This window comes from Monodelphis domestica, chromosome 3 (genome assembly GCF_027887165.1).
Source record: "Monodelphis domestica isolate mMonDom1 chromosome 3, mMonDom1.pri, whole genome shotgun sequence".
Taxonomy (NCBI): domain Eukaryota; kingdom Metazoa; phylum Chordata; class Mammalia; order Didelphimorphia; family Didelphidae; genus Monodelphis; species Monodelphis domestica.
In genome coordinates this window covers 194286359-194308330 of record NC_077229.1, presented here as the reverse complement: position 1 = coordinate 194308330, position 21972 = coordinate 194286359, and the positions used below count along the sequence as shown (strand labels likewise).

Below are 21972 nucleotides of genomic sequence, written 5' to 3'. Positions count from 1 at the left end.
TGCAGTCTGACAGCAAAGGGCAGAATCATAGAATTCTGGGTAGAGCAGCTGCTGTTGGAGAGAGACAGTTAAGCCCAGGACTGTGGCTTTTTCCTCTGGGTGGACCCGAGGAGAATTAGTCTTTTCCCTGTGGCATTTGACTGCTTGTTCTTCATATCCTACCTGCTGTTTGGATTATCCAGTTCCTGTGGGCCTTTTGACACCGGCTGAGTTCCTGTACTGCTCTTGTGGTAACTAACATCTGATCATGAGACTATCATTGGGCCCTGTCAGACTTGCACACAGATCTTTTCCCTTAGATTATCAAAGGGACATTTAGTGTTAGCTTAGTTAAGTATAGTAATTTTGGAGATGGGATTGAATGTTAATTTGGGCCAGTTTCAGAAGAGTAACCTGGCTCTTGGGAAAGCTACCCAAGCCCAGTGCAGACAGAGCCTGACCCTGAGATGAGACACAGACACAGAACACTATGTTATAAATAACAGGTGTTTAATATAATAAGGACAGGTTAGAAGGGATTTGGATATACTTTAATAATAAATATCTACACCTCCCCAGATCTACAAATCTCTCCACAGAGATTGCTTCTGAGTGGTTTCCCTACTCTATTCCTATATTCTTTATATAAACCCCAAATTATTATACTTTTAACAAAGCTAACACTAAGCCTCCCCCCTTTGAAAATCTAAGGGAAAGGGTCTGTGTACAAGTCTGACAGGGCCCAGCGACAGTCTCACGATCAGCTATTAGTTATCACAAGAGCAGTACAGGAACTCAGCTGGTGTCAAAAGGCCCACAGGTACAGGATAATCCAAACAGCAGGTAGGATATGAAGAACAAACAGTCAAATGCCACAGGGAAAAAACTAATTCTCCTCAGGTCCACCCAGAGGAAAAAGCCACAGCCCTAGGCTTAACTGTCACTCTCCAACAGCAGTTGCTCTACCCAGAATTCCATAACTCTGCCCTTTGCTGTCAGTCTACAAAGTCATACACATTTAACTTTACCTATAACACTATCATATACCACAGCTTATTCAGCCATTTCCCAATTGATGGGAAACCCCGCAATTTCTAATTCTTTGTCAGCACAAAAAGAGCTGCTATGAATATTTTTGTTCCTATGGGTTCTTTTTCGTTTTTCTTTCATCTCTTTAGGATATAGACCAAGTAGTGGTATTGTTGGGTCAAAAACATAGTCACAGTTTTATAGCTTTTTGGGCATAGTTCTAAATTGTTCTCCAGAATGGTTAGGCCACTTCATAATTTTACCAACAGTGCATTAATATATCCATTTTTCCACATTCCCTCCAGTATTTATCATTTTTCCTTTTTTGTCATGTTAGCCAATTTTATAGCTGTGAGGTGGTATCTCAGAATTGTTTTAATTTGCATTTCTTTAATCAATAGTGATTTATAACATTTCTTCATGTGACTATTGATAGTTTTGATTTCTTCTTCTGAAAACTGCCTCTTCTTATCATTTGACCATCTATCATTTGGAGAATGACTTTTATTTTTATAAATTTGGCTCAATTCTGATACTTGAGAAATGATGAGACTTTTATCAGAAATTTTTTTAAATTCCCAATTTTCTGCTTTTCTTCTTATCTTGACTGCATTAGTTTTATGCATACAGAACCTCTTTAATTTCATATAATCAAATTCATCCAATTTATTCCCATGAAGCAATCCTTTCTGTCTCTTGTTTGATCATAAACTCTTTTTTAATCTTTATATGTGATAGTCTCATTCTCTAATCTTAACCTTTGCCTGTATACTGGTCCCTTCCCTGTTGCTTTCAAACATCCCTTAAATTTTCATTACCTTTTACCATCCTCTGTATATCACTCCTCCCCTTCTCAATTAAATCTTAGAAAAGGGTATCTGTATTTACATTGTCTCTACTTGATTTCACTCTTCAATCCTTTGCAATCTGACTTCCATCTTTTCATCACTCAGTTTAAAGCAGCTTTCTCCAAAATCAGCAGTTATCTATGAATTCTCAAATTGGAAAGTCTTTTCTCAGTTCTTTTCCTTCTTGACCTCTTAACTACCTGGGATACTGATGACTAGTTTTTTCCACCTAGATCCTCCTCCTTCTCTAGGGCTTCATGATGCTGCTATCTCTTGATTCTCCTTCTGCCTGTCTGACAAACCTCTTCTGCTGACATATCATAACTTCTAACTGTGGGCAGGGCTCTGCCTTGGGCTCTCTTCTCTTCTTTCTGTACACACTTTAAGATTCCACCATTCTTGTCTGTTCAATTTCTTCCATCTCTGAAATTCTGTAATTCCAATTTCTCTCTATGTGAGCAAAAGTCACATCTCCCAGCTACCTCCTTCCTACACACTAAAAAAGGAGTAAATATACCGCTCCCCCAAAAATCAGTCTTTGAAGCCAAGTTCCTCCACAGTGTGTGTGCCCTGTGTTTATTCTATTGTAAGAGTAGTATCTATCTAATCAGAATCTATTACTGATCTCTTCATAACTATAGTTGAGATATTCTGTTTATATCTATCTATTTGCAATTCTGTCTGGTTTACTTAATCAAGGAGCATATTTTTTTTAACATAAGATTTCATCTGAAAAACGATTGAGGAAGATTTTAAATGCTCTGGCTTACTCATTAAGTCAACTATAAATTTTCAAGAACCTTCAATAAAGGGGGAAAAAATCAGCCCATGTATCTAATCATAATCTAAATGAAATCTAAGCATCAAGCTTAGACTATAATCATAATTGTTGTAAATTATTTCCCTGTCATTTGAAATTCACAAAGACTTTATTCTTTTTGAATCGCCAAAAAAAATTCAAGACCTAAGAAGAGTGTTAAGAATTCCCATGTCTATGTTTTAGGCAATTTTCAAGTTAACTATAAATCATTTAAAACCAACTGACTGGGCATGAGGTTGGCACACACCTGTGGCAACTACTATTGGGAAGACTGCCACTGGTGACAGGAGTTCTGAGTTTAATAGGGCTAAAGCAGATCAGGTATCATACTAATTCTGGCACCAATATTATTAAACTTCTTCCCCCACCCCCACCTCCCACTTCCAGAGAAACAGGGGAACACTAGGCTGCCCAAAGAGGGACAAACCAGCCCATGTCAGAAACAGAATGGGTCAAAGGGTTGTTGCCACCCAGCAATGAGAGAAAGCCTTGTTGTGCTTTCAGCAAGGGCAATATAGGGTCTCAAAAAATAAAATTAGATAGATGGATAGACAGACAGACAGACCAGGCAGGTAGACAGAGACAGAGAGGAAGAGAGACAGAGACAGAGACAGAGACAGAGAGACAGAGAAAGAGAGACAGACAGAGAGAGAAGAGGGGAGGGAGAGAGAGAGGAGGGTGGAAGGGAGAGAGGGAGAACGAGATGGATAGATAGATAGATAGATAGATAGATAGATAGATAGATAGATAGATAGATAGATAGATAGATAGATAGATGAAGGCAACTGAAAAGTCAGAGTGTTTTTGTTTTTGTTTTAACAGGCAACATTTCATACGCCATTTATTCATCTGGGCCTGTGTCCGGAGGCATGTTCTTCTTTTACCTTTCCAAAGATAATGGGTTCAGTCAAGGTAAACCATTGATGTATTGGTGAGTGGCATGGGGAGAATAAGCCCAATGTGTTACATACCACCTTCTTTAAACATTTTGTCATTGGTTTTCAGTATAAAATAATAGCATGTATTGTTTTGAAAAGTGGTACAGAACTAACCCCTTGGGAATTTGGGTATTTGCCTGCAAGCTGTAGAAATTCCAGTGAGTAGGTACCTCTCTGGAATAGAGATTGGTTTCCAGGTACGAATGATAATCAGCTGAATTTGGGTTCCACTTTTTATATATTTGTTCCTTGCAGTTAATCAGGTGTTGACTATCTGCTCAGTAGGCCAGACAAACTGATAAACGGACTGACTCAAGGGGCAGAATTCCTAAGGGGTGTCCCTTCTACAAGAAAGGCCTCCTGGGAGCTCATGGAATTTTATAAGAAATCTTTTGGGGTAAAAATTGAGCATTAGTGAAGATCAAGCTCAGTATTTGTCCATCCCTGCTTCTCACACAATGCTCCCTTTCTAGAGAGGTGAAGATTATGTCAAGCAGATGTCCAAGTCCCACAGAGGATAGTTCAGCCCCACTACCTGATGCTGTATGTTTGTTTCATCAAGCTAATATCTTCATCTTGCTCTGAAATTTAGGCAGCTGAGATACTTATTTTTGGAAGGAAGCTGACAGCCCAAGAAGCTTATGCTCGAGGACTCGTTACTGAAGTTTTTCCTGAGAGCACTTTTCAGAAAGAAGTTTGGACCAGATTGAAAGCATACTCGCAACTGCCCCCAGTTGTAAGTGTTCATATTTTCACATGATATAGGCCCGTGGAAATAACTTTCTGAAAAGGGAGGAAATTTGCCTTCATGGAAAGATTAAGAAAAGGTAGACAGGGCTTAGAATGGCTTGATATTTGATATTTGCTTTTGATCTTACCTTTGGCCATTCAAGTATTATGTCAAATCTTGAAATCAACAACCTACAAGGTTTTTTTCAGAAAACCTAAAATTACAATCTTATGATATAACTAGAAGCTCTTGAGTTATACATGAAACATTTAGTTCTCCTTGCATAAAACATGCAGCTATTTGTTATTTTAGTGACAGTAATTGGGAGTATGTAGGGGAAGTAAAGTTACTCTATTTCTGATACTACCAGACAATGTCATGGCTCCAATACCAGTTTACACTTTTAAAATTTTTTATTTAAAGGACATCCACATGCCATTTAATGTCATATATAATTAATTTTTTTTGCAAGTGACAAAGCAGCTAATTGGCACCTGTTTTTTTTTTTAATAAACTCTTACCTTCCATTTTAGAATCAATACTGTATATTAGTTCCAAGATAGAGGAGCGGTAAGGACTAGGAAGTGGGGGTTAAGTGACTTGCCTAGGGTCAAACAGCTAGGAAGTGTCTGAGGCTAAATTTGAACCCAAGACCTCCCATCTCTAGAACTGGTTCCCAGTCCACCGAACGACCTACTCACCCCTGTGAAATCTCTTCTTAGAAAAGAAGGTCACAACATTTTTTTTAGTAATTGTAAGCAGCAAAAAGTGGCCTTTACTTTGTAATATATTGACTAATAGTTTTATTCATTCATTTTGCTGGCCATTTGACCATTTTTAAAAAATTTTATCTTTTTTTAATTAAGAAAAAATTATATTTTCTATCTCTTATCATTTGCCCTCTCTATTAAAAAAAAAAAACAAAAACAAAACCACAAGCAAAGCAAATTCCTGCATTGTTCACATTTAAAAAAAAATAGATGTCTCTGCCTGCTGAGTCCATCACCTCCCTGTCTGGACATGGGTAGCCTGCTTCATCATCAGTCTTCTGGAATCCTGATGAGAATTATTAAATCTTTCAAAGTAACTTATCTTTCCAGTGTTGATGTTAATTATACAAATTGTTCTCCTGGTTTTAACTCAGTGACTCTCATAAGTTCATATGAGCCTTCTCAGTTTATTCTAAGATCTTTTCTTCTTTTTCTTTTGGCCTAATAGCATTTCATCACATTTATATACTTTAATTTGCTCAGAATTCCCCAGTGGATAGACAGCCCCTTCATTTTTAGTTATTTGCCATTTATTAAAGTGTGAGTTTTAAAAAATAATTTTCCTCCTTTTTCCTACCTCAGTTTCTAGTAATTATACTCCTAATTCAGCAAATGGAGAAAACCATTTTTACCTTGAGTTGACTTGGATTCTTCCATCAGAATAGTATTGAAAAATCAATGAAATGGTATGTTTTCATGTCCTGTAAGCAGGAGCAAAAATGTGATGCAGGGGCCTTTCTTGGACTATACAGCCCATTGATTTATCAGAGATGGAGTTGGGGAAAGGCCACAGAGGTGGCAAGTGGAAACAAAAACTCATGTCCTTTGGGAAAATGAACCTAAGACAAAAGAGCTGCCACTGGTGACTTCTAGGCAGATAACACAGCTCCCTAAAGTAATAGTCTTATAGATTTATTAGGTAAATCATTTGTTTTTTTTTAATTTAAAAAAATATTTTAATAATAATAGCTAGGTGACTCAATGTTTATTTATACAACTCTGTGTCTAAAGATTTAATAGGATGAGATGTTGGAGCATACAGGGGAGAGGAAAACCCCAAATGAGCTAGCACTTAAAGCACACTTCTTTTTATTATAGTAATTTATATACAGATATTTATATATCAATATATGTCCCTAATTAAATCAGAGAGGCCTTTAAAATACAGACCATAGCTGGTCCACTTCATTGTACCCTTTATAGCACCTGGCCCAGGAACATGCACATTATGGGTACTCAACAAGAAATTTTTTTTTCTTAAATGAATGGATGATGTGAAAGGGAATTTTTTATTCCTTTTGTCTATTTTAAGTTAATCAGAAATTTGAAGTACCCCTACTTAATACTTAGTAAGTCACTAAAGTGTTAATGACTAAGTAAGTGTGAACTCTCTTGTTAGTGACTTGTTCCTGATTAGCTTAAAATAGACAAAGGGAATAAAAAAATTCCCTTTCACAATGAAATATATTTATCTTATGTTTGTCTTCATTTTTCTACAGTCTATGAAGAAATCAAAACAGTTAATTCGAAGTTTTGAAAAAGAAACACTACACAGAGTGAATTTGGAAGAATGTAATTTACTTCAAACACGATTTACCTCTGATGAATGCCTGAATGCCATTGTAAACTTCTTAAATAGAAAGTCGAAACTCTGATTGTTTTGAAAATGAAGATCAAACATTTCTGAAGCGATGGTTAATTTCTTCTTGTTTAAGATACATAGGCCAAACTCAGGGTGCCGTGTGCCTTTATTAAACTACAGTTCTGATGATTACATTTCACTGTGGATTCACATCCTCAATCTTAATTACAACTCTTTTCCCACCACACTTATATTTCCTATCTTTTGCCATGTATTTATAGAACCAAATACACTTTATCCTATTGAGTATTCCATCATGAGGAAAAGCAGATACTGCTCTGGAAGCTGAAATTATGTTCTCGAATATAATTAGAGCACTGCGTTGTCCCATAGAAGTAACTGATTCAATAGGGCCAAATACTAACAACACTTCAGTAACCATTTCTTGAGTCAGCGATGGTCTCAGATTTCTTTCCAGCCATCTAGCATAAGAATAAAAGGGAGAAAGTGATGTTACAAAAAAAAAATCAACTACAGTCATTCACAGTATAAATAAAAGGAATAAAAGAAAATCTGGACCCTGTGGTTAATAGCTGTTAACTAATAACTATTAACATATTTATCATATGGTGTTTCCCAATAGTTGAATTTGGTCTCATATGAATAAGGTACACAAGATGCTGTTGTCTTCTGTCCAGCTACCTGCTTGAATTTACTATAGGATGAATACTGGATGCATGAACTCAGCCACTGGAAATTATTCATAGATAATTTTGGCGCCTGAATCATAGAATCTCAAAACTGAAGCAACCTCATGGCAGTGAGGTAGCACAGTGGACAGAGTGCCAGCCTCTGACCTCAAATACTTCCTGGGTGGGTGCCCTGGGAGAAGTCGCCAGACTCTAGTTGTCTAGCCTGTGTCACTGTTCTGTCTTAGAATTGCTACTAAACCAAAGTAAGGGTTAAAAAAAATTGAAGGGACCTCAAGATATCTGGTGTATTCCATAAATGAACAAGATGTGAGAAAGACAAAGCCAAGATGTCAGAGTAACAAGAATCAATGCAGTGAGCTCTCCATGGCCCACAAACTCCTCCAAACAGATCTGGAAATGCACCAGATTAAATACTAATGGGGAAATCCAAGAAAAAGTCATAATGTGTCATTTTTTTCCAGTCCAAATCGACATAGGGTGATAGAAAGAACTGTGGACCCTAGGGGCAGGGGAGAGCCATGGACAGCTATGAAAATCCCAGGGAGGCTCTTCACTGGGTCAGGAGAAGGCCTCAGTCATATACTGAAGCACTGAAAGCCTCAGTCATATACTGAAGCACTGAAAGATTCAATAACAGGCATCAAAGGAAACCTGATGGCTCAGTGGATTGAGAATCAGGCCCAGTGTTGGGGGTCTGGGGTTCAAATCTGGCCTGAGACACTTCCCAGCTGTGTGACCCTGGGTAAGTCACTTAACCCCCATGGCCTACCCCTTACCACTCTTCTGCCTTGGAACTAATACACAGTATTGATTCTAAGAGAGAAGATAAGGACTTATTTTTTTTATTTAAAAAAATAAATAAAAAACAGGGGGCAGCCAGGTGGCTCAGTGGATTGAGAGTCAGGCCCAGAGATGGGAGGCCCTGGGTTCAAATTGACCTCAGACACTTCCTAGCTGTGTGACCCTGGGTAAGTCACTTAACCCCCACTGTCTACCAATTACTACTTTTCTGCCTTAGAACCAATACATAGTATTGATTCTAAGATGGAAAGTAAGGGTTTAAAGAAAAAAACAACAGGTGCCCACTGGCAGCTTTGTGGGACATTCCCTAGTTCTGAGTCACAGATCCAAGGTGACCTGGGAGGGGACCTGTACCCAAGGGTGGTATTCTGTGATATGGAGCAGCTATGGACCCTAGGCTGAGAGGTACAAGTTTCAAAGCAGACAGCGGCTGTTGTGACTAAACTTAGGAGTAGAGGAGGGTTTGGGTTCCAACAAGACTCCCTTCTAAAGCATCTTCAAGTGGTATTCAGCCTCTGCTTGCAGTCCATTCAGTTTCTGGACAATCTTAGTTGTGAGGAAAATGTTTTCCTTATGGTCTACTTAAATCTGCCTCTCCTAAACTTCCATTGATTGCTTCAGCCTCCAGGAGTCAAGAAAAATGGGCTTTCCATATTCCCTCGAGCCTCAAGTCCCCTCTACTTCCCTTCACAAAGCATTCATCCTTTTTGCTATACTATGTCATCTCTTCTGGATGCATTCCTGTGTTATTTTTTTAACTTCTGTCTTAGAATCAATACGAGGCATTGGTTCAAAGGAAGAAGAGCTGTAAAGGCAATAGGCAGTGGGGGGTAGGTCACTTGCCCAGTCACACAGCTTGGATGCATTCCTGTTTGAAGATATCTTTACTCAAATGCAATGAAAGAATTCCAGCACCTCCATATGGATAAGCCCTTGGAACCTGACTCTCCTGGGCACCTTTGACCCCCGTGCATTAGGCTAATTCAGAGTCCTTGAGAGAAAGGTGCCTGCTCTGTAAAGCTATAGTTGGTGCAGATTTGTTGCTGAAACCCAGTGCAACTTGCTGTATCCTGGGAAAAATTGGGCAAAATGGCCCCCTTTCATTAGCCCTCCATATCTTCATATAGAAGAGTGAATGAATTCCACAAGGGGATTTTTAAGGTCCCTTCCAGCTCTAAATCTGTGAGTCTTAAAAGAAATGTATAAATAACACTTTGTGGAGGATCCTTCTTATATTTATGTGGCCTACATCACCTTTGACACTCTGCCCTCCCATTGCTCAGCCCCTCCTCCTGGACTCAGTCCCCTGGCCCTTTCCTAAAGTCACCAGACTTGGGGAGGATTCTATGGTCATCTGCTTCCGTGTGGCCAATTCCACAAGCCCACTGTGCTTGCCACAGCAGCCTCTGACCCTACTCCACCTCTTACCCCAATAACACTGAATCACAAGCTATGCTTCCCAGTTTGTCCCCTGCCTCTCTGTTACCCAGACATTAGTCTGGACCCCGAGGTTCTAAGCCTTTGCCATTATTTATGTGACTTTAGCTATTTAACCTTTGGGAGCCTTAGAATCCTCTAAAAAACACAAAGACCAGCTTGAAGGACCCTTTTAATGTGTTCTAACATTGGGAAAAGCCTGGGACTTGGAGGCAGAAGACAGTTTTGAACCCTGATTCTGCCTCTTGCTACTAGCCCTGTGACCAGTGTGATAAAGGATGAAAAGGTTTGTAATTTGCAAAACTGTTGCAAAAACTGAGAAATGCAAATCTTAGGGAATGATTGACAGTAGCATGTGACCAAGGGTCACATGGGTGCCTGAACCTTGGGATCTAGGAACATTCTATGCCCAATGACTTCTCAGAATCCGCTCTCCTGGAAGGACCTTGAAGAGGATTTTGCCTGTGATCAATGGAGGAAGGAGTTTTTCTGGATCTAGCTGCTGGCAGCATCAGTCTGGACTTACTTGGACATCTAACAACATAAGATCCTGGCCCTATTTGATTTGGACTCCTGGTGTGAGATTGGGATATTTGGGAAGCTAAGGTTTTAGCTTAGAAATATAGTTTAGTGAGTTATAATCTTTTAAATTAAGTATAAAAGTAAGTATATTCCTAGACCTTTATTCCTGTCCTACCCTTCCCAAACAATAAATCAGAATTTATCTATGTTTTTCCTCTTGTGTTTCCCTTACCCCAAATCCTACCTTAACACTGGTGACGTCACTAAGTGTCTCAGAGCTTTCATTTCCCTATTTAAAAAATGGATTTACCTTACAAAGTTTCAAGTAAAAATGTTATATAAATGTGAGTCATTGATATTATTAATTATCTAGAAATCTAATTGTGGTGAGCAGAGTGAAAATGCGGGGAACATTTTATTCTCCATGCCCAAGAACAGAGACATCCAACTTATCTCTCCCTAGTACAGTCCAAATCAGATTAAAATGTCATTAGTAAATGTTTAACAAAGGTGTTCACTATTCTAACCAAAAGTTAATTTTCTAATCTATTAATTATTTACTATAAGCCAGGCATCATGAGATGTTGTTCAGTTGTGTGCAATTCTTTATGAACCCTTTGGAGTTTTATTGGCAAAGATCCTGCAGTGATTTGCCATTTCCTTCTCCAGCTCATTTTACACATGAGGAAACTAAGGCAAACAGGGTTAAATGAGTTGCCTGGGGTTATCCACTTCTTAGGATTTGAACTCAGGAAAATGAGTCTTCCTGAATCCAGGTCCAGCACTCTATCTACTGTGTCACCTCACCCCACCATGGAAAACAAAAACAAAAAATGAAAGTCTGTCACCTCAAGAAGCTTTCATTTTATAGGGGTGGTCACCATGGGTATATATAAGTTTAAACAAAATAAATGAGAAGTAACTTGGATGGGGAGATACTAATAGTGGAGAAGATTATTAGGAAAGGCTTCATATAGGAGGTGGCATTTGAGCTAAAAAAAAAAAAGTCAGGATTTTAGGAAGTGGGAGTGAGAAGAGAATACCTTCTAGACATGGAGGATAGCCTGTACAAAAGCAATGACATGGAAGATGGAAACAGGACAGAAAAGTGCATGAGGGGAAATCCCATCCTTTTAGGAATTTTACTTTAGCACCTCAATGGAGAATTGGTGGAAGTTGGGAGGGACTAGAAGAAGAGAGCAATTAGGAGGAGGCAGAGGGTTGACAAGGCTTCAATGAGGATTAGACACAGGATCAGGTCTTAGAGGACAGTGTGGCATCAAACTCTAGGGCCAAGATTTGGAAGTCAGGTAAGTGAAACCAAATTGATGGAGAGAATGGAGGTTGTAGTGAGGTCCAAGAACAGGTTTAGGAAGAAAAAGACATAGGAGAGATGAAATAAAAGATTATAATCACTGAAGGGAATTTGTGAATTCTTGATAGTCATGTCAAGATCAATTGAATAACTTTCCTTGTGTGGATAAGATTCAATGAAAGAATTTGTTGTTTAGTCATTTTCAGTCATGTCCAATTCCTCATGACCCCATTTGGGGTGGTTTTTTGTTTTGTTGGCAAAATACTGGTGTAGTTTGACATTTCCCTCTCGAGGTCACTTTACAAGGGAGGTAACTGAGGCAAACAAAGGTAAGCAACTTGCCTAGGGTCAAAGAGCTAGTAAATGTCTGAGGCTGAAGAGATTTTTCTGCTTTTAGGCATGGCACTCTATCCCCTGTGCCCCCTCACAACGCAGTTAACTGAGGAACTAGTCACCAAGGCATTTAAAGGAATATACATGTGTATATTAAAGTCTCCTAGAATAATGATAGGGTTAGGGTAGAAAGGAATACTGAGTCAAGTGCTGAATTCTTTGAGAAAGGAAGGAGAATGACTTGGAGGTCAGTAAATAATTGGCACCAGGGTCTATATTCGGTTAATATGGATCGAGAGACTTTCAAAAGAACAGAGGTTGCAAAATAGTGGTATCAGAAGACTGGTAGTGGCAAAGGGAACCAAGCAGTATTCTGCCTTCTTCAGGACCTGTGTGTCGACTGTATGAGAGAAGGTGCAATGAGTGCTGCAGAAGACAGTTTGAATTTAATGCTTTCTGGAGGGAACCAGCTTTCTTAGAACACCAGAGAAAGGAAAGAACATGAGAGGAAAAGGAGGAAGAGAAGTTGGTTAATAATAAAACATCCATTCCAAGAGGATCCAGGAAAGGGAAATGTATGAGGTTTAGGTCCTAAAGTGAAAGATGAGGTAAAAGATGAGTAAAAGAGGTGAATGTTGGCAAGTCAAGAAGGTGAAAAAAATATTTTATGAGTTGAACTGTAACATTTGGATCAATGAACCCAGGCGGAGAAGCAATAGATCCCCAATCACGAATGATGATAGCAGACAAGCCTATTCTTTGGAGTCTCCCTGCCCCTCACAGGATCTAGGACTACGTATACCTGGGAGGAAGTACTGAACAGGATCCTGATTGCATCAAGTCCAGAACATGATGTACCCTTCTCAAGAAGATCTAAGTCTACTCAAAAAAAGACTAACCTAACAAATCCAGACAGGAAAAAACAAATACATGAAAAATGCACATTTTTTTTTAATGCAAATGTTCTCGCTTAGTATGTCTCCTGGCATGGTGAGACAGTTAATATAAAAGAGAACATTCATTCTGAAAGTCAGATAAAATAAAGAAATTTGTTCGGTAGAAAAAAAACAAACCATGAAACCCCCAAGTCATTAAAGACTCAGTATGGTATTGACCCAAAAGGCAAAGAAGAGATACCTGATGACACAAGTAGAAAACAGCATATTTACAAGGTGACGTGTTTAAAACCTGGCATTAAGGATCTCATTTAGAGAGAACCTGGCACAGTGAATGATGTCTTAAACTTGGAATTGGAAAAACCCGTTTGAATCTCCTTAGATACTTAGTAGCTGTCTAGCTTCAGCAAATCACATAATTTCTCAAATCCTGAATTAGTACAGTCCAAGCCAGTTTTTTAACCTGGCCTCTCTTTTTTTAAACATCTGATCATTTTATTTCAAAATGTTTAGCTTCCTTTCTTCTACTACTACTATGTATTTTATGCATTTAAAAAATATTACTCTGGATAGGGGGTCTATAGCCTTCACCAGAGGGTGCCAAAGGTGTCTAGGATACAAAGTTAAGAACCTCCTGCTCTAATTTGAGTTTTGAACAATTAGAAGAGCAGAATTCTGAGGCCAAAAAAGTAATCTCAACTATCCTTTCTCTTCACAGCCTCAGAGCCCACCCCACCCCACCCCTTAAGATGAGAAATTAGAGTTCTAGAAGCTCCAGGGGGAGGCTGCAGGGTCATCACTCCTAGGGCAAAGAGAGCAAAGGGATTTGACAGGGCCAGGAAGCCTGGAGATAGAATCACATCTGTACCAGTGACCAAAATCAGTAAAAAAAATCAACCACAACAGAACCAATTACCCCTCAGAAAAGCCCAGCTGGGAACAATAAGTCAGACTGATGAAATACAGAATGAAACAGACTGATTGAAGGAATAATCATGCCAATAAGAAGGGATAACCAATGATCAAGAGACAATTCAAAAGCAATAAAATAGCTGAACTTATCAATTACTACGTTTATAAAGCATCCATGACTGTCTATTGTTGAAGAGAGAAATGAGGCAAGCATTAAATCAGGTTATTAAATTGAATTTTATTATAAAAATATTTTTAAAGTATAATTACAAAAATAAAATATTTTTTAAATTATTTTAAAAATAGAGAAAAAAAAAGTTCTCCCCAATCTTAATGAAAGTGGAAATGCATTTTGATTTTTTTTAAAACATACTGTGTATTGGCTCCAAGACAGAAGAGTGGTAAGGGCTAGGCAATGGGGGTTAAGTGACTTGCCCAGGGTCACACAGCTGGAAAGTGACTGAGGCCAGATTTGAACCTTGGACCTCCCATCTCTAAGCCTGGCTCTCAATCCACTGAGCTACCCAGCTGCCCCCAGAAATACATTTTGAAAAGGAACTGAGGTCAAATGGAGGTCTGGGACAAAGGACAAAATTTTCAAATCAGAACAAAGTAGCCAGAGGCAGAGCCAGGATGACAGGGTTAATTGAAAGAAGTATAGCTTAGTTTTTCAGCACACCTCCACAAAGATCTAAAAATGCACCAGACCACATCCTAATTAAAAAATCCAGGATGGAGGCTGAGCAGCATGGTTAAGAAGATACTGTGCAAGTTGCAAGGATAGGTGCTAGCTAGCAGCTTTGCCATACACTACCCAATTCCAGATCAGCCTGATGGGAGACCTCTGCCTAGATGTGGCTTCTTTTATTTAGAATCTTTTTATTTCTTTTGCTTCTTTCTTCCTTCCTTCATTCCCTCCTTACCTCCTCCCCCTCTTTCTCTTTTACTTTCTTTCTCTTCTTTAAAAAAAAAACCACCTGTTTAGAATCAATATTGATTTTAAGGCAGAAGAGCTGTAAGGGCTAGGCAATGGGAGTTAAGTGACCTGTCCAAGGTCACACAGCTAGGAAGTATCTGAGGCCAGATTTGAGCCAAGGACCTTCTGTGTCCAGACCTAACTATCTACTACTGAGCCACCTAACTGCCCCCTTAGATATGGTTCCCAAGCAAGTCAAGTCAATAAGCATTTATTAAGTGCCTACTCTGTGCCAGGCACTGTGCCAAGCATTAAGGCATACAAAGAAAGAGAAAAGGCAGCCCTCACGTTGACTGAAGGGCACAAGGAGCTCCCAATCTCTTACTAAGACAGAGTCATTGGCCCTGACCTGTGCAATAAGCCAGGAACATGCATAGAAACAAGCACAGCTATGTGACTCTGACCCAGGGAGCTAAGCAGGTTCTCATTGCCTGCCTCTGGCTTCATCTGAATCCTGCAAGGGAAGAATCAGTGTAGAAATCCCAGAACAAATGGGAGTTAGTTTACAGTTCTGTCAGACTGAAACTGCAGAATTTTCCAGCTAGGTCCTAGAGCAGACTACTGAAACTACAAATGGAAGATCCCAGACCTATTGTTCAGACCCAATTCCAGATCAGGAACTTGCAAACTCAGATCAGGAGGGCAGTGACCAAAGTTTACCCTGGATCAGGCCACTTTGGGGAGTATTGAAACCTTTCAGATTCCCAGTCTGAATGGTCCCTGAGAGCCTGAGAGAACACAACACTCAGTATACCAAGAAAGCAGCAGAAGAACTAAGAGGACAAAATAGAAAGAATTCACCAGTCTTTTCCTGAAAGAAACCCCAAAATGAAAATTCCCAGAAATATTAAAGACAAAATTAAGAGCTTCCAGGTTAAAAAAAAATGGCAGTAGCCAGGGAAAAAACAGAATTCACACCCTTAGAAGCCATAGTCAGCATCACACAGGATTTAGCAGCTAGTTAATATAAAGCAGTAGAGATCTTAGAATATCATATTCCAGAAGGCAAAAGATATAGGCTTACAACCATGAGTAACTTATCCAGAGGAATTAAGTATAATCCTCCAGGGGAGGAAAATGGATTTTTAATGAAGTAGAGGGCTGCCAAACATTTCTGATGGGGAAAAAAACAAAAAATATAGAGAGGCTTTGAAATTCAAATATAAGAAACAAAAGAAATATAAGAAAGTAAGCATGAACAAGCAATCATAAGACACTAAACAAGAATAAAACCATCACATTCTTATAGGAGGAGATATTACACATAGCCTGTCAGAACTCTATCATTATCAGAAGATTAATGACAGGATATCAGAGAGGAAGTTTAATTAGAAGCCTGGGAATGGTTGTATATAATGTTTTGATGATCTTAAGAGATGAATGAAAAGGGAGGAAAAGGAAGAGAAGAGAAAGACACTAGGGAGGAGGAAGGTAAAGAAAAGATGACAAAAATTATCTTACATAATCTTACAAACAAGGAAGAAGGGTTGAGGTGGAGTGGTCAACACTTATGCCTCACATCCATTTGAATTCAGCGGGGAAACAAGGGGAAAAGGAAAACAATAAGAAACAGGTCTATCAAGGGAGAGATTAGTCTTAAGCAAAGCAAATGCTTAAGGAGGTGGGGAGTGGAGACAAAGAGATTAAAGAGGCCAGGAGAGGGAACATGAAGGACCAGATAGCTTTTTTGCTTGATTCACTAGCCATGCTAATGCAAGTCATCAAAGATGATATCTGGCCAAATTCCTTAATGTATTACTTGATGTTGAATATAGAAGATGAAAAATGGAGAAGAGGAGGGAAATAGGAATGAGAAAAGGACCTTGATGAAAGTGGGAAAAGATGAAGATGAGGGAAGAGAAGAATAAAGAAAAGCACAGATAGATTCCAAGCATCATTTTATATTTTAAATTTTCTTTAGTTCCTAGGAGCAAAATTGCAGACGTTTTGTTTCTTGTGCTCATTTGCTCTATTATCTCAAGGTCTTTCATTATGTTCAAAGTAGATAAACATTTATTAGTACCCTTTATATCTCAGAAAACCATACTAAGTGCTGGACACATAAAAAGGGCAAAAATAATCTTCAGACTCAGAGTTCATAATATAAAAGGTAAGAGAATATGCCAATCACTATGTATAAACAAGATATAGCTGGGAATTTGAAGATAATTTTTAAAAGAAGTACTAAGATTAAAGAGGACTGAGAATGGTTTCTTGCAGAAGGCAAGATTTGAGCTGAGATATTTAAAAGGCCATAGAAGCCAGGAATGAGAGATAAGAAGGAAAAGAATCCCAGGCCCAGGGAATAGTGAGGATGTTGAGTCAAGACATGGAGTGTTCTCTTGAAGAATATCAAGGAGATGAGTGGCATTGAATTGAAGAGTATATGAAGGGGAGTTAGGTATTAAAAAAACTGAAAAGATAGGAAAGAGTCACATTATGAAGGATTTTAAAAATCAAATAGAGGATGTTCTACTTGATTCTGGAGTTAAAAAGGAGAAAATGGATTTTATTGAATGAGAAGGTTGATGTATGATATGGTCAGACCTATAATGTAGGGATATTATTTTGATAGCTGAATGGATAATGGGTTGGAGAGGGGAAAGGCTTAAATCAAGGTAACCAGCCAGAATTCTATTATAATAGACCAAGTATGAGGTGATGAGGAACTGTGCCAGGATGGCGGCAGTCAGAAGAGAGAAAGGGGCATATGCAAAAAGGTAGCAAAGGTAGATTGACAGTACTGGCTACCTGATTGGTAGTAAATTCAAGAGTAAAGGAAGACACCCTAGGTTATGAACCAAAGTTTCAAGGAGGAGGATGTAGTAATGGTTTGATATTGATAGTAATTGATAGTAATTGGGAAGTTAGGGAGAGGAGAAGGTTTGGGGGTAAAGATGAGTTCAGTTTTGAATGTAAACTTAAGATTTCTTTGGGACATCCAGTTTGAGATGTTTAATGGGCAGCTAGAGATATGAGACAGGAGATCAGGGAAAGGTTAGGGCTGGATAAATAGATCTGAAAATAATCTGAATAGAGATAATTGAATATGTGACAGATGATAAAATCATCAAATGAAATAGTAGAGAAGAAGAGAAGCTGGCCAGGACAGAGATATTCACAGTAAGTGGGTATTGTGCTAGAGAAAGAACATTTTGCAACAAACTGAGTGGTGCATAAGTCAGAGTGAGTGATTGACAGGAGCATGTGACTAAGAGTCACATGGGAGCCTAGGGCTGGAGATCTGGGGAAAGGTTCTAATGTCCCAAATGGCACACTTCTCTCCTGGAAGGACCTTGATTGGAAAGGCTTGAAAAACACTTTTATGTTTCTCCTAAGACCAGCTGAAGAGAGGAATCTTTTGAATCTACTGGCAGCTTGAGTAAATAAGATTGAAAACAGATTTCACCTCTGGACCTGTTTGAACACTAACCAACTGCATATTCTGGCCCTTTTGATTGGACTCCATGTGTGAGACTTGGTTATTGGGGAAATTTACTGCTTAGCTTAATAAAATAGTTTTAGATAGATTTATAGACATTAGAGAGTAAGATAACTTGTAGAATTTCTCCTAACCCCTGCTCCTTCCTCCCTTTCCCAACCAATAAATCTGAATTTTTTATATGTTCCCTTTTTTTCATTCCTCACCAAATTCCTATCATAACAGTATGACCTGAAGGAATATCCAGAATGGGTCAAATAGCCAGAAGAACCAAAAGAGAATAGTATCCCAACAAGCTAGAGAGAACAGAGCATTAAAAGCATTACAAGAAGATGGAGATTGATAGTGTCAAAGGTTATAGTCTCAAGTTAAGAAGAGTTAGAATTGAGAAAATGTCATTAGATTAAGCCACTAAGATCACTGGTAACTTTGGAGAGCAGCTTCAGGTAAATGATGAGTTGGGAAGCCACACTAGAGTTAAGAAGAAAGTGAAGAGAAAAGAACTGGAAGCACTGATAATAGATTTCTCAAGAAATTTGCCATGGAAGGGATAAGATGGATATAGAATGATAGCTAATTCAGACAGACTGATCAAGTGAGTGATTTCTGAGAATGGGGAGACACGAGAGTTTGTGGCCAGTTGTTATAACATCATGGGATCCTGTCTTGATTTGCATGTGAAATTGGATTTATTTGAAGCAGAGTTGAACAAACAGCTTCACTCTTTCTTCTAGGCATTGAAGTCTAGTGCAAGAAAAAAAGTTGGGACCTTTGGCAATGGCCAGGGTGGCAGTAAATGATCTTGGCATTTTCCATGACTGACCAAGGTCTAAGTATTCTGCAGTACTTGCTTCAGCTGCCTTCATGACTGTTGGAAAAAATTTTCATCCACCCATTCCACTGGAAGAAATCTTCACATGCTTGGGATAGACACCTGTGATAGAGACATGAAGAGAGAGAGGTTTTGCAGGACTTGTGGGCCAACATGCAAGGCTGGAGATCTAGCTCTAGCTGTTAATCAAGAGAAGATTCCAACGGAATGTTCCCAGGAGTGGCAGTTGGGGTTTGCTGGCCACACTGAGAAGAGAAACTTGGCTTTTGGACTTTGTCTCTGTCTCTCTGACTCTGGGTAGTTGAAGCTGATAAGAAAAAGAAACGGCTTTTGAGTTGATGGTCTATTTGAGAGTTGAGCTGGCCAGGAAAACCTTAGAGACTTTGAACTTTGTTTTCTCTGGGGTTGAAGCTGAGAAAAGAGACAAGCCAGGCTGAAGAAGAGACTTCTTGGTGAAGAAGAAAGAAGATTCAAACAGTTGTCCTCCATCTCCCTAACTGTCTTAGAGTCACAGTTTGTGACTGGAATATTTCCTCAAACCTTCCTAAAATTATCCCTGTAGTTCAGGGAAATCCTCATCCCTCTTACCTCAGTTTCCCATCCTGTTATCCCAATAAACCCCTTGACTGAGAAAGCGAGTATCTTTATAGTTCACTCAGGAGGGAAGAAAGAAGCAAATGCTTCAAGAAGATTGGGGAGGTGAGGGAAGCAAAAAGAAGAGGGTTGGTTAAGGGAGGGAGTGAGGGAGGAAGGACGTTAGGAAATAGATTGATCCATCAGCAATCAGTAGGGATCAATAGGCAGAATCCCAGAGTAAATCCCAGAGTGTCCTCCAGTATCTATCTAGAGTAGTATCCCCTGTGTACCAGCATTTCTGTGTGGCAGCATCCCTCAGCATTTCTCTGTTCTACCTCCATTACAAATAAGCAGCATCAGGTTCCCTGTAGCAGTTCTCTCTAGTCAAAGCCAAAGAACAGCAGTCATTGTAAAAGAAACAGTTTTAAACACTGAGGAAAAGCAACTGCTTGACTACAGGGGTTGAGGGGACATGTCTGAGGAGAGACTCTAAATGAACACTCTAATGCAAATACCAACAACATGGAAATGGGTTCGAATCAAGGACACATGTGATACCCAGTGGAATCGCGCATCAGCTATGGGAGAGGTGGGGGGTGGGGGGAAGGAAAAGAAAATGATCTTTGTCTCCAATGAATAATGTTTGGAAATGATCAAATAAAAAAAGATGTTATTGTAGAACTCTGACATTAAAAAAGGAAAAAAGTTGTAGAGGAATAAATAAAAAGTTATATAAGAAAAAAAGTTTTCCCTCAGTTTACCTCTCTATTTCAATAAGTAATAGTTTTCCTTCAGTTTATTCTTCTATTTCACACCCCAGTAGACACAGAGCAGTTGAAGAACAATAAGAAAGCAGGAATGAGAGAATGAGCAACCTAATGGAGAAGACAAGAGTGGACAGGATCAAGAGCACATACAGAGGGGATTGACCAGCCTTGGCAAGAAGAAGGGCTTTCTCTTCATATGAGACAAGAGAAAAGGAGTAAATAGTGGCAGAATACATCTGAGTAATGAAGAAGAACTGAAGATAAATATGAGGGAGCTCTTGAAGAAGAACTATAGTTGTTTTTAGTGAAACATGAGGCAAGATTCTCATCAGAAAATGTGGTGGAGTAGGAGCCATGAAATGTTTACGGAGGGATTAAAAGGTTTGGAAAACCCATGTGAATGGGATAGTGAATCAACAAAGATAAAAGGATCACCTTGTTGCAGTGAGAGTACAGTTGAGATTATGTAATAAATATGTAGTGGACCTAGTCAGTATAGTTTTGTGATTTTTTTTTTCCAACTTCATTTGCACCATGTGAAAAGGAGCAAAAAACAACAAATAGTGGGAATAATTTGAGGCTGGGACTTGGCAGGGCAAGATTAGTATTTGGATAAGGGGGCAAGGAACTTGAGAGAAAAGGACAGTGGAATTAAACAAGTTCCCCAAGAAGTCAAGATGGGGAAGATAGGTCAATGTAGCCACTGCAAGGTTAAACTAAGAACTAAGGTGTACAAGAAAGTGAAGGTGCAAGACCGAGGGAAAGATGGAATGACAACAGATTATGATCAGATAAAGGGATTTCAGTTCAATGAACATGGAAATATAACATTAGTAGATGATAACAAAATCAAGGATATGATCATCTCTATGTGTTAACTGCAGTGGTTTGGAGGAATAAGTTTTGGGAAATGAGCAAATTGTGGAACTGTGAAATTAGGCTAGTTGAAGGAGGATTAAAATATATACTGAAGTTGAGGAAAGAAAGACCTTGAGCTAGCTAGAACACTAAACTCAAAATTCACAATTTTTTCTCAAAAAAATTCTTTTTTTTTTCAGGGAGAACAGGAATTACCTTATCCATTTCTGTTCCAAATTAATTTTTATTATTTTACATACTCCTTTTATAAACTGTGGAATCAATACACAGTCTATGAGGGGGAAAAAAAACGGAAGGTTTTTCTCACACTTCTGGAAGCTGAAGGGTGCTAGTTTCCTGAATAGTAGTACATATAGAGAATTCTAGCTTTTCCCCTCATCCTTCTCTATATTGGGCAATGAAACTATATTGATCTCTGTGAAAAAGTATGATTGGTATCTACCAACAAGTTTCTGTCTACTTTCACAGTCAGGAAACAACAGGGTTAATAGATCAGCAAAGATGGGTTTAATATGTTTGGACTGATTAAGTAAGTGGGCATTTGACAATATAACTTCTCCTTTGGCATATTTATTTGTGATATTTAAGAGACATCCTTCCAGTTTAAGATGACAGGTTTTTAAAATAAAATTATTTTCCAATAATGACTTTGAGTCTTAGCACTTTTTGAAGAATCAGTAGAACTTGCAGCATCTCATTTACGGATAGCTACCCCAAAAATGGCATTTTTTTTCTTATTTTGAATTTTTTCCTTTTGTTTTACTGAAAAAGATGCTCAACTTTAAGTGTTTTGTATACAGTAATTTTGTTGAAATACAAGCAACTGTGTACCTCTCCCCTAAAAGCACAAGACATAGCATACAGACAACCAGAGT

General features: G+C 38.7%; 2 protein-coding genes across 6 annotated transcripts in view; one reads left to right on the top strand and one right to left on the bottom strand.

The window, feature by feature from the left end:
• Positions 1-10515, top strand: part of ECI2 (enoyl-CoA delta isomerase 2) — a 132032-nt gene extending 121517 nt beyond the window's left edge. For 3 of the 5 annotated variants that reach the window (XM_056823377.1, XM_001368045.5, XM_007488022.3), the window contains exons 8-10: positions 3499-3588; positions 4207-4350; positions 6614-6890. In XM_056823377.1, coding sequence (XP_056679355.1) covers positions 3499-3588; positions 4207-4350; positions 6614-6769 — 390 coding nt within the window. In that variant the 3' untranslated portion in view covers positions 6770-6890. Of the gene's footprint in view, positions 1-3498; positions 3589-4206; positions 4351-5696; positions 5801-6613; positions 6891-10071 lie in introns of those variants that run through there. The other 2 variants (XM_056823376.1, XM_056823375.1) reach the window with 2 other exon arrangements.
• Positions 6672-21972, bottom strand: part of LOC103096117 (testis expressed protein 56) — a 32563-nt gene continuing 17262 nt past the window's right edge. The window contains exon 3 of the mRNA XM_007488020.3: positions 6672-7178. Coding sequence (XP_007488082.1) covers positions 6893-7178 — 286 coding nt within the window. The 3' untranslated portion in view covers positions 6672-6892. The remainder of the gene's footprint in view (positions 7179-21972) is intronic.